The sequence below is a fragment of the Neovison vison genome, chromosome 3 (assembly GCF_020171115.1).
Source record: "Neovison vison isolate M4711 chromosome 3, ASM_NN_V1, whole genome shotgun sequence".
NCBI classification, from domain to species: Eukaryota; Metazoa; Chordata; class Mammalia; order Carnivora; family Mustelidae; genus Neogale; species Neogale vison.
In genome coordinates this window covers 222,821,894-222,839,153 of record NC_058093.1, presented here as the reverse complement: position 1 = coordinate 222,839,153, position 17,260 = coordinate 222,821,894, and the positions used below count along the sequence as shown (strand labels likewise).

General features: G+C 46.9%; 1 protein-coding gene across 4 annotated transcripts in view; it reads left to right on the top strand.

The window, feature by feature from the left end:
- Window positions 1-14,056, top strand: part of SGSM1 (small G protein signaling modulator 1) — an 89,869-nt gene extending 75,813 nt beyond the window's left edge. For all 4 annotated transcript variants that reach the window (XM_044244050.1, XM_044244049.1, XM_044244051.1 and 1 more), the window contains 4 exons: window positions 5,238-5,347; window positions 7,296-7,392; window positions 8,494-8,661; window positions 11,838-14,056. In XM_044244050.1, coding sequence (XP_044099985.1) covers window positions 5,238-5,347; window positions 7,296-7,392; window positions 8,494-8,661; window positions 11,838-11,926 — 464 coding nt within the window. In that variant the 3' untranslated portion in view covers window positions 11,927-14,056. The remainder of the gene's footprint in view (window positions 1-5,237; window positions 5,348-7,295; window positions 7,393-8,493; window positions 8,662-11,837) is intronic.
- The last annotated feature ends 3,204 nt before the right edge of the window (window positions 14,057-17,260 follow it).

The following is a 17,260-nucleotide window of genomic DNA, read 5'->3' as shown; positions in this document are numbered from 1 at the left end:
AAGACAAACCCAGGCCCAGGTGTCTTCATGGTGAATCTACCAAACACTAAAAAAAGAAATAATAGCAATCTTTCACAAACTCTTCCAAAAGGTAGAATAGGAGGGAATGCTTCCCAACTCATTCTGTAAGACCATTCCTTATATGAGGACCCATCAGTACCTTGATACCAATACCAGACAAAGACATCACAAGAAAAGAAAACTACAGACTGATGTCCTTTATGACTATAAAGATAAAAATCCTCCGCAAAACACTTACAAACTGAATCCAGCAAAATATAACAGGACTATCTATACCGTGACCAAGAGACACAGAACTCTCATCATATGCAGACTGGTTTAATGAATGAAAATCAATCAGTGCAATTCACTATCTTAATAGAATAAAGGACAAAAATGACACAGTTGTCTTCATTGACGACAAAGTGGCATTTGGCCAAATCTCACACTATCTCATGTTAAAAATACTCAACAAACTAGGAATAGAAGGAAACTTCCTAAACGTGATAAAAGGCTTGTAAGAAAAACCTACAGCTAATTCATATCAATGGTGAAAGACTGAATGCTTTTCTCCTACAATCAGGAAAAAGACAAGGATGTCCACTTTTTTTTTTTAAGATTTTTATTTATTTATTTGACAGAGGGAGATCGCAGGTAGGCAGAGAGAGAGAGGAGGAAGCAGGCTCCCAGCGGAGCAGAGAGCCAGATGCGGGGCTCGATCCCAACACCCTGGGATCATGGACCTGAGCTGAAAGCAGAGGTCTTAACCCACTGAGCCACCCAGGTGCCCCTGGGATGTCCACTTTTGCTACAAAAGGTTCTAGACAGGACAATTATGGAAGCAAAAGAAAGAAAAGGTAGCTGTACTGGAAAGGAAGTAAAGTTGTCTACTTGCAGATGATGTGATTTTTGCATATAGTAATCCCAAGGAATAAGAAAAAAGTATTGGCAGGGCGCCTGGGTGGCTCAATCTGTTAGCACCTGACTCTTGATTCTGATTCAGGTCATGATCTCAGCATTGTAAGATCGAGCTCCATGTCAGACTCTATGCTGGATCCTTTCTCTCCCTCTCCCACAGTCCCCCCCAACAAAAAAAGTATTGGAGCTAATTTTAAAAGTTCAACAAGGTTGTAACATACAAGATATATATACAAAAGTCAGTTGCACTTCTGTACACTTGCATTCAACAATCCAAAAGCAAAATGAGGAAGACAGTTCCAATTGTAATAGCATCTAAAAGAAGATATTTATGAATAAATTTAACAGAAGAAGTGGAAGATTTACAAGTTCAATTCCAGATCACTACGATACAGCAAATATTGCATTAAAGCGAGTCAAATGAATTTTTTCTTTTCCCAACACACATGCAAGTTGTGTTTGCGCTACAAACTGTTCAGTGTGTAATAGCATTATGTCTAGAAAAATAATGTATATACCTTAATTTAAAAATACCTTTTTTAAAAAAATATTTATTGGGGCGCCTGGATGGCTCAGTGGATTAAGCCTCTGCCTTCAGCTCAGGTCATAATTTAGGGTCCTGGGATCGAGCCCTGCATCGGGCTCTCTACTCAGCAGGGAGCCTGCTTCCCACCCTCCCACCTCCCGCTGCCTACCTCTGCCTACTTGAGATCTCTGTCAAATAAATAAATAAAATCTTAAAAAAAAAAAAGATTTTTTTATTTACTTGACAGAGAGAGAGATCACAAGTAGGCAGAGAGGCAGGCAGAGAGAGAAGGGAAGCGGCTCCCTGCTAAGCAGAGAGCCCAGTGCGGGTCTCTATCCCAAATCCTGAGACCATGACTTGAGCTGAAGGCAGAGGCCCAACATACTGAGCCACGCAGGCACCCCTAAAAACACCTTTTTGATAAAAAAGTACTAACCATTATCTGAGCTATTGTCAACTCATAATCATTGATTACAGATCACCATAACAGATAAAATAATAATGAAAATGACTGAAACATTGCAAGAATTACCAAAATGTGATGCAGAGACACGAAGGGAGCAAATTCTGTTGGAAAAATGATGCTGGTAGATAGACTTCCTTGATGCAGGGTTGCCATAGACCTTCAATTTGTTTAAAAAAAAAAAAGCAATATCAGAAAAGTATAATAAAACAAAGTATGCCTGTATACCAAAACTGTACAATGTTGTTAACAAAATTTAAGAGCTAGGGGTTCCTGGGTGGCTCAGTCAGTTAAGTGTCTGCCTTTGGCTCAGGTGGTGATGATCCCAGGGTCCTGGGGTTGAACCCAGGTCTCCCTGCTCAGTGGGAAGCCTGCTTCTCCCTCTCCTTCTACCCCTCCCCTACACATTCGTGTACTCTGTCTCAAATAAATAAATTTCTTTAAAAAGTTAGAGATCTAAATAAATAGAAAGACACCTCATGTTTATGAATCAGAAGACTTGGCAGTATTAAGTTGGCCATTCTCTCTAAACTGATCAAAATTGACTACCATCCCTACCAACACCCCAGCTGCATTTTCTTGTACAGATGGGCAAGCTGGCCCAAAAATTCAAAATGCAAGGGACCAAGAATAGCAAAATCAGTTTGGAGAAAGAAGATGTTAGAGGGTGCACAGTTCCCAATTTCAAAGCCTACTACAATAGAGTAATCAAGAGAGTGTGGTACTTCCCCAAGGATAGACACGTAGATCAGTACAATAAAATTGGAAGTCTGGAAATAAGTGTTTCTCACACATTTACGTCAGGTGATTTTGACAAGGGTGCCGAGACATTTCAGCTCAGTGAGGAAAGAAGAGTCTTTCCGACATCTGATGCTGAAACAACCAAGCATCTGCACGCACAAGCTTGAAGTCAGAGTCATGCTTCATACTATATGCAAAACTACTAACCCAAAATGGACCATAGACCCAAATATAAGAGTTGAAACAATAAAATTATTAGAGGAAAACAAAGGCATACATCTTTGTGACCTTGGTTTAATGACTTTGGGTGTTAAGCAGTGGTTTCTTAGATATGGCACCAAAAGAATAAAGTGAGAAAATTAAAAACAAATTAGACTTGCCCCAAATTAAAAACTATTGTGCTTCAAAGGACACCCTCAAGAAAATGAAGAGAGCCCAAAGAATTGAAGAAAATGCTTGCAAATCACGTGTGTAATATAAGGGACTTATATCCAAGATATGTTAAGAGCTTTTACAATTCAACAATAAAAAGGGAAATGACACAATGAAAAATGAACAAAGGTTTGGATAGAACATTTCTCAACAGAATAGACATACAGTTGGCCAGTAAGCCTATTAAAAGATGCTCATTATCTTTCATCACTAGGGACATGCAAATGAAAACCACAGTGAGATACCATTGCACACCCACGAAGATGACTAGAATCAAAACAATGCAAACTGTTACGTGTTAGTGATAATATGGAGACAGCAGTGCCTTTATACTTAGCTAGTGAGATTGTAAAATGTTTGACATTTTGGGGTGCCTGGGAGGCTCACTTGTTAAGCGTCTGCCTTCAGCTCAGGTCATGATCCCGGGGTCTTGGGATCTAGCCCTGCATCAGGCTTCCTATTTAGCGGGAAGCCTCCTTCTTCCTCTCCTGTTCCCCCACTTGTGTTCCCTCTCTCGCATGTCTCTCTCTGTCAAATAAATAAAATCTTAAAAAAAAAAAAAGTTTGCCATTTTAGAAGGCAGCATGGCAGTTCCTCATAATGCATGGTTCCATTTATTAGAAATTTCCAGAAGAGGCAAAGCTATAGAGACAGGAAACAGATTAATGGCTGACAGGGGCTGGGGGAAGAGGGAACTGGGCCATAACTGCTGATGTGTGGAGGTGTCTTTTGGGGGCGAGGAAAATGTTCTGACCTTCTAGAGGATGGTTCCACAATTCTGAGAATTATACTAAAAATGGGAGCCGTACATTTAAAATGGTGAGTTTGGGGCACCTGGTTGGCTCAGTGGGTTAAGCCTCTGCCTTTGGCTCAGGTCATGAACTCAAGGTCCTGGGATCGAGCCCTGCATCAGGCTCTCTGTTCAGCAAGGAGTCTCCTTCCCCCTCTCTCTCTGCCTACTTGTGAGCTCTCTTTCTCTCTGTCAAATAAATACATAAAATCTTTAAAAATAAATAAATAAAACGGTGAGTTTTCTGTGGTGTGAATCTCTATAAGGCTGTTAAAAAATGAGGAGCATAACGCCACACTCCCTAGACAAGAGCTGTGCATTGTGACCTCCTTCCAAGAAGTTCAGTGTAGAAGCAGGTGCAGGCGAGAAAGAAACGCTGTGGTGAAGAGACCTGACAAATTCTGCGACAGCAAGGTGACTGAAATCAACGTTACCATTCTTTTTTTTTTTTTTAAAGATTTCATCTATCCATTTGACAGACAGAGACCACAAGCAGGCAGAGAAGCAGGCAGAGGGAGAGCAGGAAGCAGACTCCCTGCCGAGCAGAGAGCCCGATGCGGGGCTCGATCCCAGGACCCCGGGATCACGACCCGAGCCGAAGGCAGAGGCCTTAACCCACTGAGCCACCCAGGCGCCCCAACGTTACCATTCTTAAGTCATGTGGGTAGCAGGTGCCTGTGACAACACAATCTGATTAAAATGGCCTGTTACCAAAAAAAAAAAAGGAAAAAGGGGCGCCTGGGTGAAGCTTCTGTCTTCAGCTCGGGTCATGATCTCGGGGTCCTGGGATCCTGCCCCACATCGGGCTCTCTGCTCGACAGGCAGCCTGCTTCCTCCCTCTCTCTCTGCCTGCTTCTCTGCCTACTTGTGATCTCTGTCTGTCAAATGATTAAATTAAATCTTTAAAAATAAATAAGTATAATTAAATAAGATAAAATGGCCTGTTACCCATGTGGCCCTTCTCCCAATAACCCCAAATCCCAGTTTCATCGTGAGAAAAACATCAGACAAATTCCAATAGAGAAGCCTCCCGTAGAATACATGGCAACTGCCCTCGCAACTTCCAAGGTCATGAGAAACAAGGGAAGACTGAGAAACAGTCCCGGCCAAAAAGAGCCCTGAGAGAGAGGAGACCTGTATGTGCTAAAAGAAAGGCTATTCAACCCCTCACAGGTAGAAAGCATGTGGTTAAGACTAAAGAACATTCCCTCAAGTGGGATACACTGGCTCTCCCTCATCTGTGTGTTTCTCCTCTGGCTGTGGACCACGTGAACCAGCTTGGGGCCTTCGACCTTGGGATCACCTTGGGAGCTCGGGTTTCTTGGGCAGTGGCAGAGGTGACCATTTCTCCTGTGCTCTTTCCCTAGAGGCCCTTGCCTTCAGCTGCTTCACGGAGCTGATGAAGCGAATGAACCAGAACTTCCCCCACGGAGGTGCCATGGACACGCACTTTGCCAACATGAGGTCGCTGATCCAGGTATGACTGGTCCTATTCAATCATATAGCCCTCAGTCCAGAGCTCCCTACATCAACAGACCAGCCACATGTAGTCTAACTCAGTTCAGTTCGTCCTGACTCCATTAGCTCAAATCAACGCCACTTCATTCTGTCTCACTGAGCCAGGCCCCATGGCTACGTAATGAACAAGATGTGGCTCTGGCCCTTAAAAAGATGTTTACTTGTCAGGGAAATAAATACAGATCAAGAGATACCATCTTACACTGGTCAGAATGGCCAAAACTAACCAGTCGGGAAACAACAGGTGTTGGCAAGGATGTGGAGAAAGGGGAGCCCTCCCACACTGTTGTTGGGAATGTAAGCTGGTGCAACCACTCTGGAAAACAGCATGGAGGGTCCAAGAAGTTAAAAATAGAGTACCTTATTACCCAGCAATTGCACTACTGGATATTTACCCCAAAGATACAAATGTAGTGATCTAAAGGGGCACATACATCCACATGTTTATAGCAGCAATGTCCACAATAGCCAAACTATGGAAAGAACCTACATGTCCATCAAGAGATGAATGGATAAAGATGAATGGATAAAGATGGAATATTATGCAACCATCAAAAAACCGAAATCTTGCCATTTGCAATGACATGGGTAGAACGAGAGGGTATTATGTTAAGCAAAATAAGTCAATCAGAGAAAGACAATTATCATACGTCTCACTCGTATGGAATTTAAGACACAAAACAGAGAATCATAGGGAAAGGCCGGAAATATTAAAACAAGATGAAATCAAAGAGGGGAACAAACTGTAAGAGACTCATTAATCATGGGAAAAAAACTGAGGGTTGCTGTAGGGGAGGGGGTGGAGGGATGGGGTAACTGGGTGATGGGGATTAAGAGGGCACTTGATGTAATGAGCACTGGGTGTTATATAAGACTGATGAATCACTGACCTTTGCCTCTGAAAATAATAATGCACTATATGTTAATTAATTGAATTTAATCAAAAAAATAGATGTTTGCTTGTATTGATCCTTTTCCTCAAAGTAACATCTGGGTATATTTCTCACACACAGACACACAGCTTTATTGAGATATAATTCACATACCATGCCGTTTACCCTTTCTAAATATACAAAATCTAGCATAATTACAGTGGTGAAACCATCACGAATTTCAGAATATCTTCAGCACCCCAAAAAGAAACCCCAGGAACCACGGTAACATCTGTTCCTCTCCCCAGCTCCCGGCAACTGCTAGTCGACTCTCTGTCTCCGTATGGCCGATTCCGGTCATTTCATAGAAATGCAGTAACAGAACACGTGGCCCCCTGTGTCTGGCTGCTTTCACTCAGTGGCGAGTTTTTAGGGTCCATCCATGGGGTAGCAGGTATTGGGAAGCCGTGCCCTTTCTATTGCCAAACGATGCCCCATGGGATGGCTTTGCCACATTTTGTGTATGCCACCGTTCACTGATGGACCCTTGGGTTGTTTCTCCTCTTGGGCTCTTGGGAATTGTGCCGCTATGAACATTCGTGTCCAGGTTTCACGTGGCCATACATCTGCATGTCTCTTGGTGACATCCATGGCAGTGACCTCACAGCCACCAACAGGGCCTCCAGTTTCTCCCCACCCCTACAAACGCTTCGTTATCTGTCCTTTTGATTCTCCATTCTTGTCCTAGAGGGTGTGAAGGGGTATCTCCTTAGAGTTTTGATTTGCATTTTCCTGACGAATTTGCTGAACCTCTCTCATGGGTTTTATAGTTTATTTGCATCTCTTCTTTGGAGAAACAACTGAGTTGACCCGAGCTGGGTCGGTTTTCATTTCAAATCTTTTGTCCATTGTTTAACTCCTCCTGGTCGTAGGGGCTGTGTGGTGTCCGGTGAGGGGGTCATCCTCTATTCAGGGGATCCCTGTCGGCCAGCCACTTCCCAGGAGGCTGATGCTAGCCTTCTCTCCTGTGGGCAGATTCTGGACTCAGAGCTCTTTGAGCTGATGCATCAGAATGGGGACTACACCCACTTCTACTTCTGCTACCGCTGGTTCCTGCTGGATTTCAAGCGAGGTACTAACTTCAAACTGGGGCATTGTTCCTAGGCTCTTTGCAGCAGAACCTCAGGGGAAGAAAAGGACCATGGAGGAGAGGCTGGGGGTGTCGGAACACAGCCAGACGAAGAGAGGAACACCCATTTTTCGAGTTCTGACTATTGGCTCACGTGCCCTGGTTTGCAATGACACTACTCTATAGATGTGGTTACAGATGAGGAAACTAAAGCGAAGAATCTAATTCCAATGTAGGACCAATGGAGGCAGGAGTTTAGGCCCCCTCTGTCTACCTCCTAAGCCCAGTTAGTTCCCTTCCATTCTGTTATGCTGCTTATCGGAGGCAAGGCACCCCTTGCCCCATGTGGCATGTGTCCTGTGTGACTTAGAAATGGGGTATAGCCCAGCTCCCTGGTACTTTGCAAAGTGGGGGAATGCTCCCCTGCAGGGAAGTGTTAATAAACATGTGATAACATGTTCGTTACATGTAATCGACATGTAACAACATGCCAGGCAGTGTGCTGAGCCATTTCTATGTATTTTCTCCTCAAGCCTCACCCCACTTACAACAGAGGAGGAGAGGGAGAAGCTGGTGGAGGGGAAGTGACTAGCCCAAGGTCACCTTGCCAGTAAGTGGTGGGGCCGGATTCAGACTGAGTTGACTGGACACCGGAACCCTTGCTCTCCACCATTGCTCTCTCTTGTTTCTTGACCAGCGCCAGAGCCAGCAGCCAGCTCTGCCTGTGTGCAGAAGCAAGGGGCTACCTCGTGGGTGCCAGAGGAGATGTAAGGTGCAGGCAGAAAGGGGAATGCCAGTCAAGGGGTAGAGCAGGGACAGGTCAGTGTAAATTAAACCCGACCATGCTCAGTTCCTTCCCTCACAGCAGCTGGAAACTTACAACCCCCCAGTCCACATAGCCTTCTCTACAGATAGGGAAATTGGGTCTTCTCATGGTCAAGGGGCAGAGTGCAGGTTTCCTACCTCCTGACCTGAGCTCTGTCTGCTGCATGAGGACAGAAGCACAGGGCGCAGGTGGCCTGGGATTTTCCCAGAGGGAGGGTGGCACCGGGAGCTCCGTGGCTGACCCTCTCCCCACGCATGTGCGTGCTGGTGTGTTGGTAGAACTCATCTATGATGACGTCTTCTCTGTCTGGGAGACCATTTGGGCAGCCAAACACGTCTCATCCGCCCACTATGTCCTCTTCATCGCGCTGGCTCTGGTGGAGGTCTACCGGGACATCATCTTGGAGAACAATATGGACTTCACGGACATCATCAAATTCTTTAACGGTACCCACATGACCAGGGTGTCATCTGAGGCTTATGGGCTTCTGACGGGCCCCTTCCTGGGGCCTCAGAGGGTGGGAGATGCATTGAGATTGACACGTGTTGGAGGGGATAAGGTGGGGCTAAGGGTTTCCATCAGCTTCTTCTGTCTATTTCCAGATGGACGAGTTGACATCTTGTAACATGGAGAATGCGTTTTTCTCAGGAATCTAGCAGAAGGAGCAGGGATGTTGAAATCAGGCTCAGGGCGAACCCTGGCTCTGCCACTAACCAGCTGTGCCCATGGATATAAGTCACTTACCTCTTTCTAAGAGTCTCTTCCTCATCTGTAAAATGGGGTCAAAGTGTCTGCTTTGGAGGGTTGATGGGCCCAAAAGCAGCTCTAGGAAGGCATTTGAAGTGATGTGAGACAGGCACAGTCTTTGAAATCAAACAACTATGGATTCTGATCCCAGCCACCTGGGAGCTATGTGACCTTGGGCAAGTGACATGCTGTCTCTGGGCTCCAGATTCCTTGTGGGGCAGGGGGTGAAGAATGGTACTTATCCCTCCCTCACAGAGATGTTGGGACAGTTAATGAGACAACATGGACAAACTCAATCACGCTGATACGCAGCTCATCTGAGGGGCCCAGAGCTGGAAACTCTTACTCCTATTATCACTATTTAAACGTTTTTTTAAAACCTAGAGGTGATTTTGAAAAAAAAAGCAAAAGAAGAAGAAAAAAAAGCCCCCTTTGACCTTACCCCAGAAACGTTATTATTTTTTTCTTTTCTTTTTCTTTTTTTTTTAAAGATTTATTTATTTATTCATTTGACAAACAGAGATCACAAGTAGGCAGAGAGGCAGACAGAGAGAGAGAGAGAAGCAGGCTCCCCGCTGAGCAGAGAGCCCGATGCAGGGCTTGATCCCAGAACACTGGGATCATAACCTGAGCCGAAAGCAGAAGCTTTAACCCACTGAGCCACCCAGGCGCCCCTTAAGATTTTCTTTTTAAGTAATCTCTACACCCAACGTGGGGATGGAACTCACATCCCCGAGATCAAGAGTTACACACTCTGGGGCACCTGGGTGGCTCAGTTGGTGAAGTGTCTACCTTTGGTTTGGGTCATGATCTCGGGGTCCTGGAATTGAGCCCCACATCAGACTCCCTGCTCTACAGGGAGCCTGCCTCTCCCTCTCCCTCTGCCCCTCCCCACTCTTGTGTTCTTTCTTGTGCTTGCTTGCTCTCTCTCTGTCAGGTAAATAAATCTTTAAAAAAAAATGAAATAAAATAAAAATAAATAAAAAGAATTACATGCTCTCGTGACTGAGCCAGTCAGGCATCCCAGAGACATTATTTCATTTTTATTTTTAAAACAAACATTTTATTTTGGAATAACTAGATTTAAAGGAAAGCTGAAAAGATAGTACAGAGGGTTCTTGCTACCCTCCACCCAGGCATCCCTAATGTCTCTACATTAACCTAATCCTAGAACATTTGTCACAACTAAGAAGTTAACATCAGCACATTATTTTTATTTTATTTTTTTTTAAAGATTTTATTTATTCATTTGACAGAGAGAAATCACAAGTAGATGGAGAGGCAGACAGAGAGAGAGAGAGGGAAGCAGGCTCACTGCTGAGCAGAGAGCCCGATGCGGGACTCGATCCCAGGACCCTGAGATCATGACCTGAGCCGAAGGCAGCGGCTTAACCCACTGAGCCACCCAGGCGCCCCAGCACATTATTTTTAAACTGTAAATTTTATTTGATTTTGCCTATTTTTGTTTAAGATTTTTAGTATTTGAGAGAGAGGGAAAGAGCACGAGGAGGGGAAGCTGCAGAGGGAGACGCAGACTCTCCATGGAGCACAGAGCCCAACACAGAGCTCGATCCCAGGACCCTGAGATCATGACCTGAGCTGAAGGCAGACACTTAACCCACTGAGCCACCCAGGTGCCCCTGGCTTAGTTTTTAGGTGATGCCTTTTTTCTGCTCCAGCATCCAACCCAAGAAACCACGTGGCATTTAATGGGTTCATTAATCTCTCTTCCCCATCCCATCTTTTCCACAGTCAAAAGAAAATATTTTTATTTCACTCTTAAATAACTGTAACAATTAATGGGATGTGTGCCCCTGTTGGACTTATGTAGCTTCTCAAACCTTAGAACTAGATTGGACACCAGTACCTTCCTTTATTTCTTGTTCCACAGTGATTTTCACATTCTTTTGCTTTTTCTCAAACTTGCTTTCTTCAACTGCTTGCAGAAAACCTAGTGTTGCAAAGATATAAAGTCATTGATAGGAATGTAGTCCAGTTTGTGACCTCCCTTGTACTACTGGTTTGTCAGGTATTGAGCAGATGTGGAATATCATTCTCTCTCCCTTACAGTTTCATGAGTTCACCACTGACACCCTGGGGTATCTTGGTAGCCAGTCTGGGACTGGTCTTGGTGTCTTTTTCTTCCAGTAAATGATTTCTTTATGATAAACATCTAGGTTTAGGATTAGTCTGCTCTAAAGATCCAATCATTTTATGTAGCTCTTAATAAAATTATTATTTTTACTTTCTCCTCTCCCTTCCCATTTCCTGTTGCTTCATCCTTTCATACCTTTTAACATTGACTCTGTGCTCAGCATTGCTTTCTTTTTTTTCTTTTTTTTTCCCAAAGATTTTATTTATTTATTTATCTGAGAGGGAGTGAGAGAAAGAGCGCAAGCCAGGGTAGGGGCAGAGGGAGAGGGAGAAGCAGGTTTCCCACCAAGCGGAGAGCCCGATGTCAGACTCAGTCTCAGGACCCTGGGCTCATGACCTGAGCTGAAGGCAGATGCTTAATGACTGAGCCACCCAGGCACCCCCAGCTTTGCTTTCTTGAAAGGTCCCTAGTCGTGGTATTTATACAAGGTGGGTGGGAAGACCTAACTTTTTTCAAGCACGTGCTGTGAACCCACAGTCTCTGGTTTGATCTCACAGTAGCCTCGTGAGGCAGAAACTGTTGTAACCCCTATTTTACAGATGAGGAAACCAGGGTCCAAAGGGGCAGGCCATACCCCAAGGTCTCTGCTTGAGAATGATGCCAGATGGTTATGATAGGGCTGCCCCAGAGACCCCCCCGCCTCCCGCCCAGAAGCCTTGAGGGGGGCCCCAGGATGGACACAGAAGGAGGCTCATGAGCTCTTGCCTTCTGCTCTTTCAGAAATGGCCGAACGGCACAACACCAAACACGTCCTGAAGCTGGCCCGGGACCTCGTGTACAAGGTGCAGACTCTGATCGAGAACAAGTGAGGGCCTGCTCCCCTGGGCCTTGTCCGCCGAGCTGCCATCCGCCTGCCCAGCCCACTTTTCACTCCCGGCTGCCCTGGGAGCGAGGTCCCGGTGTCTGTTCATGAGCGTGGACTTCTGTGCAAAGAGAAACTACCCCAACTTTGGCCACCCAGGCAGGTGGGGTCGAGGGGTTGCCCCTTCAGTTCAGCCTTACGTTTTCCCGTTTGACCAAAGATTGTCCGAGTCTGGGATTCCTCCCTTGCGGGAGTTGGGGTGTGTCAGTGGTCAGAGGTAGCCTTTTCGTGGATGGCCTCCAGAAGGGTCGCCTCTCTCTTACTCTGTCCCAATGCCTCCAAGTTGTTCTGTCAGATGAGACTTGGGGAGGGAATTTTGGGGGGAATTGGTGTAGGAGAGGTCCATGGGACTACCTCTGTGCCCTGGAATGGGCCTTTGGAGAACAGAACATGGCTGGAAGGTTAGTTTAGAGCAGTTTTTGTACCTTGGCACTGTTGACATTGGAGCTGGATAATTCTTTTCTGTGGGGGCTGTGTATTATAGGGTGTTGAGCAGGATCCTGGCCTCTACCTGCTAGATGCAAGTAGGGCCCCCTCCCCAACCCAGTTGTGACAACCAAAACGTTTCCGGATATTGCCACATGTCCCCACTGGAGAACCACTGATGTCCCCAAGGGCTTCCCAGCGTATCTCCCTCCCTGTCTTTTCTTGACACTATGTGTGGCCTGAGGTCCCTTCCCATTCAGCAGAGGCCTGCAGGAGTCCACATCCATCTCGGGAGCCTGGATACCATTTGCTCTATTCTCTCATTTTTTTTCTCCTCCACCTGACCCCAGGAGAGACTTCTTTTCTTTCTTTTCAAGACAGTCCTCTCCCTGGAAGGGTAATGGAGTGTGAGACACACCTAAGGAGTGGGACAGCCTGAGGCTCCTCGGGGTCCTGTGCAGAGCCCCCCACCCCCCCCACCCCCACAGACAGGGCAGAGACCTCATCCCTTCCTTCACCTCCTGGGGAAGACCTCGCCTCCCCTTCAGCACGTGGGGTCTGGTGCTGCAGAAGCTTAGAAGGTGTGTGTTGATGAAAGCCCCTTCTAGAAAAGTCAGAGAGGCTGGCTTTTCCCTAGGTGCCTGGCTCGCTCAGGATAAAGGGGCATAAGGAAAGCAGAGGTCAGCCAGGGTTGACTGGGACATGTGTTTTCCTTGCAAACATGCTGATGACCTGGGACCAGAATCACGGCTCAGTCTGGGAATAGTCCCCTCCGTGTCATCATGGAGAGGGCTGCCAGTCACAGACAGCCGCTGAGCTGGCTGGTTCGCCCTGCCCACCAGTCCTTCTGTAGGAGCGTTCCTGCCAACCTTTTCTGAGAATGCTTGGGAATCTGGAGAAGCAGTGTCGGGTTGGAAGTCTCCTCCCCAGAATGGCAGGGAGGATTTGGGAGAGGGGAGGAGACTCAAAGCCCATCGAAGCCCTTACAGAGAGGATACGTTGGTCCTCTGTCCTGAGCAAACCAGGATGGGAAGGAACCCCTGCCCTGTGTGCTTGTGAAGGTGAATCCCTCGGTCCCAGTGCCTTCCACTGCATCCAACCCCCTTCGTCCCTGCCGTGGGGGCCTCTTGAGCAGTATGGGCAAGATCTAAATGATGCTTGCCTCCAAAGAGTGTGCTCCATGACAATCGTGTCTCCTTGATCTGGTCCCCTGCCTTCCCAAGACGGGGAAAATATGTGCAAAAGCCCCCTTTGGTTCAAAGTGTATCTAGCCACTCAGCTGTTCATTACAGAGGACATTATTTCAGCAAGACCCAGGTCCTAGACCTTCCAACTCGTATTTATTTTCTTGACAGACCTGTCACAAAGTACAGCACACAGTCCCTTCTCTTCCTTCTCTCTCGCGGTGTTCCAGAGAAGTGTCCGTGGTTGTGATTTGGAACATCGCCTATTTATTCGGCTTACTGTGCTTTTTTCGGTCTCCGTACATCGTGCGCGTCCTTGTGTCCTGGAAATCGAGTGTGTGGGAAGTTGTCCTGTCTATGGGGTGCCCGCCTCCTTTTTTCAGTGTTGCCAACATATCTTGTAACTGTTTACTGAAGAGTTGTGTCTATATAGAGAGAAAATATATATAAACAGAGAAATGTGTGAATATGGGTTCTTTTTTGTTTCTGTGCTTTGGGAATTTTTTTTAATACAAAGGAGAGGAGAAGTGTTCGCCGTGGAAGACTGTGTCCTCCCAGCCCCACCCCAGTGACCCAAACCCAGAAGGGGACCAAGTCTCATGGTAGCTGCCTGGTCTTTCCCGAGGAGGTCCAAGGCAGGCAAAACGCTTCTCACTCCTTTGTGTCAGTTAGCTGTCAGCGTAACTAATGCCACATAACAAAGCACCCCAAAGCTCAGTGGCCTCACACTGCCATTCATTTAGCTTACAATTCTGTGGGGTTGACTGCATGGGCTGAGAGGGTCTTCTGGTCTGAGATGGACTTTTTCATGAATCTGTGGTCAGCTGATAGCCAACGGGGCAACTGGGCTTCTGACAGTTGGCTGGCTGGTGACCAGGAAAGTGTGGGACACTGGGCCACAGGTCTCTCATCCCATGGCAGGCCAACTCAGCTTTGTGTGTATGGCCACGGTGGCAGTTTTCAAGAGTGCCAGCAGAAGTATGTGAGGCCTTTGAGACCTCAGCTGGGAATCAGCATGCGGTCCTTTGTGCTACATTTTGGTCGCTCAGAGTAAGTCACATGGCTGAGTGCAGATTCAAAGGTTGGGGGAATCCCCCAAGTTCTAGTGCACAAGAGGGGTCCCCAGATGGTCAGCCGTTTGACTCGGGGTCATATCTCTAAGTTGACACCTGCTGCAGGAGCTCATCTCTCACCCCTAATATCCCCACAGACCAGCAGCTTGACCCCCTTGACAGCCACAGTCCCCGCTCACGGCTACTACCATTCCCAACCTTAGCCATCAAGTAACAGGGACATCTCATGGATGCCCCATCCCTTGCAGCCTCTAGACATGGGCCGAGGGAAACAACTAGCTTTCAGCTGCAGAAGCAGAACTTGATCCAATCTGATAAACACCCATCGAAACTGTAGGTTTTGGGGCACCTGGGTGGCTCAGTGGGTTAAGCAGCTGCCTTCGGCTCAGGTCATGATCTCAGGGTCCTGGGATCGAGTCCCTCATCGGGCTCTCTGCTCAGCAGGGAGTCTGCTTCCTCCTCTCTCTCTCTGCCTGCCTCTCTGCCTACTTGTGATCTCTCTCTGTCAAATAAATAAATAAAATCTTTAAAAAAAAAAAAAAAAGAAACTGCAGGTTTTATACAGAAAAAGAGAGTTCTCAGGTGGCTGGGCAGCCTGCGGGAGCCCAGTCCCCACGTTCTCAGAAGACTGCCGGCAGAGGTAAGTCTTAAGCCCCACACCAGTGGGCAGGTGGAAGACTTGCCCTTTGCTCCTTCCAGGGGGATGTTTCTGAGCGCTAAGACCAGTCCTCATGTTATGCGTTCTACGTGGGCTTTAGAGCCCCCCCATTTCCCCAACTCCAGCCATCACTTGGTACATGTGGCAGTCCTCCTGAAACACCACTATTGCAGCAGCCTCCCGGCATCCCCAGACATAAGCAGTGCCCCACACGGGTTATGTGTACACAGATGCCTGGCTGTGGGCACCGCTGACTTCCAGTCATTAATGATGTATGTTAAGGAAAAGACATCTTAAGACAGCATTTCTGTTGTTGACAAGACTTCCTAAATGCATGCGGTTGAGCTTTGGGTAGATATGAACAGATGAGTCTTGCATCACCGGGCCTATTTTAATGACTCGGTCGCAGGATGGGGAAGTGCTCTCCATTTCTGTGTTTATGGGTGCAGAGTTGTGGCTGGACTCCTGCCATCCTTTTCCTCCTCCTGGCCCTCCTTGCTTCTTTCTCTTCTTTTCCCCTTCTCCTTGCCACATTCCCCTCTCTCCTGTCTCATTGCGTTGTGGCCAAGAGCATTTGGACAGCATCTTGCCCACGGTGTCCAGGCCCTTCTGGCTGTTCTACTGTCCCTTTAATATCATACTTTAGTCATGCTCATTGCTTTTTCACCAAGAGTTTCCTTTTTGGCCTGTGGGGGAGGCCATGAGGCAATTGAGAAGCACTTCTCCCATGTGCAGAGTTTGGGAGGCCCTCACCATCCCATTTCACAGATGCCTGGCAGGCATTCCTGCATCTGGTGTCCCCTTCCTTCTTCCCCTCACCTCCTTCCCTCCCAGGCCTTAGGTCCCAGGAGCCCAGGGAGGAGGGGGGCTGTAATCAAGGGCACTGGGAAGAAGCCCTTCCAATTCCTTACCTTGCCAGCAGATACTCTTAAGTCCAGGAGACAGCAGACCCATGCACCACTCAGTTTTCTCGCACATTCTGTAATAGCATTTCCAACTCAAGGCACCTGCCACTGGCATTTCTGATTTTGACCATGTCTGTGCACCACCTACGCAATCGGATCTTTAGTGGTTTTCTTTAAACCAACTCGCTGTTTAGACTTGTATCTATGGGAGGCCAGTGTCATTTTGCATAAACAGAAGATAATTGTAAATATAAGTATGTTATTTTACCAAAATACTGTTTGCCGCCTTAAAAAAAAAAAAAAAAAAAAAAAGACCTTGAGCTGGAATCTGCTCTCTTTTTTATGAAGAGATTTACCAGGAGTTTGAGAGGCTGTGAAAGATATTTGAGCACCAAATGAGCCTTTCATCTTGGCAGACATAAAGGACAGTTGAAGCCAGAATGGCTTTCTCATTTTGCCAGCTGAAATCATGTTCTATGTATCTCTGTCCACATGTTGGGAGAGCAATGATTTTGGATCCCAGATTTGCCCTTTCCTGGCTATGTGGCCTTGGGCAAGTGACTGTTCCTCACTGATGTGGGTTTTCACTTTTGTGCACTGAAGATAAGAATGCCTCCCTTTATCATGGGTGCAGCCCTGGACCCCCTCTTTCACTGGGACCCTCTACTCCTCCGTATCCCTGGGGATGATTTCCGGGTTGAGACTTCAGTGTCCCTGAGTTACCAGCATCTACCTAGCTCAGCTTCTCGGGTAAGGCTTGGAATCGTAGAGAATATGGCTCCCGGAAGAGAGCTCAGAAAGGGGCGAGCTCCCAGCCCTCTGGGGCTATGACTGAGGAACACAACAGTTAGGTGTGGTGAGGCCTTCAGTCCTTGGTAGGAGCGAAGCCCGCTCTGACTCTGCAGTTAGCATCTGATTTGCTGAGTCAGGAAAAGACTTACAGGTCCCTAGGCTTCTGGCTTTCAAGCCGCCGGGCACATGGAGAGCATGAGCCCAGGACAGGTGCAGACTAGAGGAGCACAACCTCATCTTACT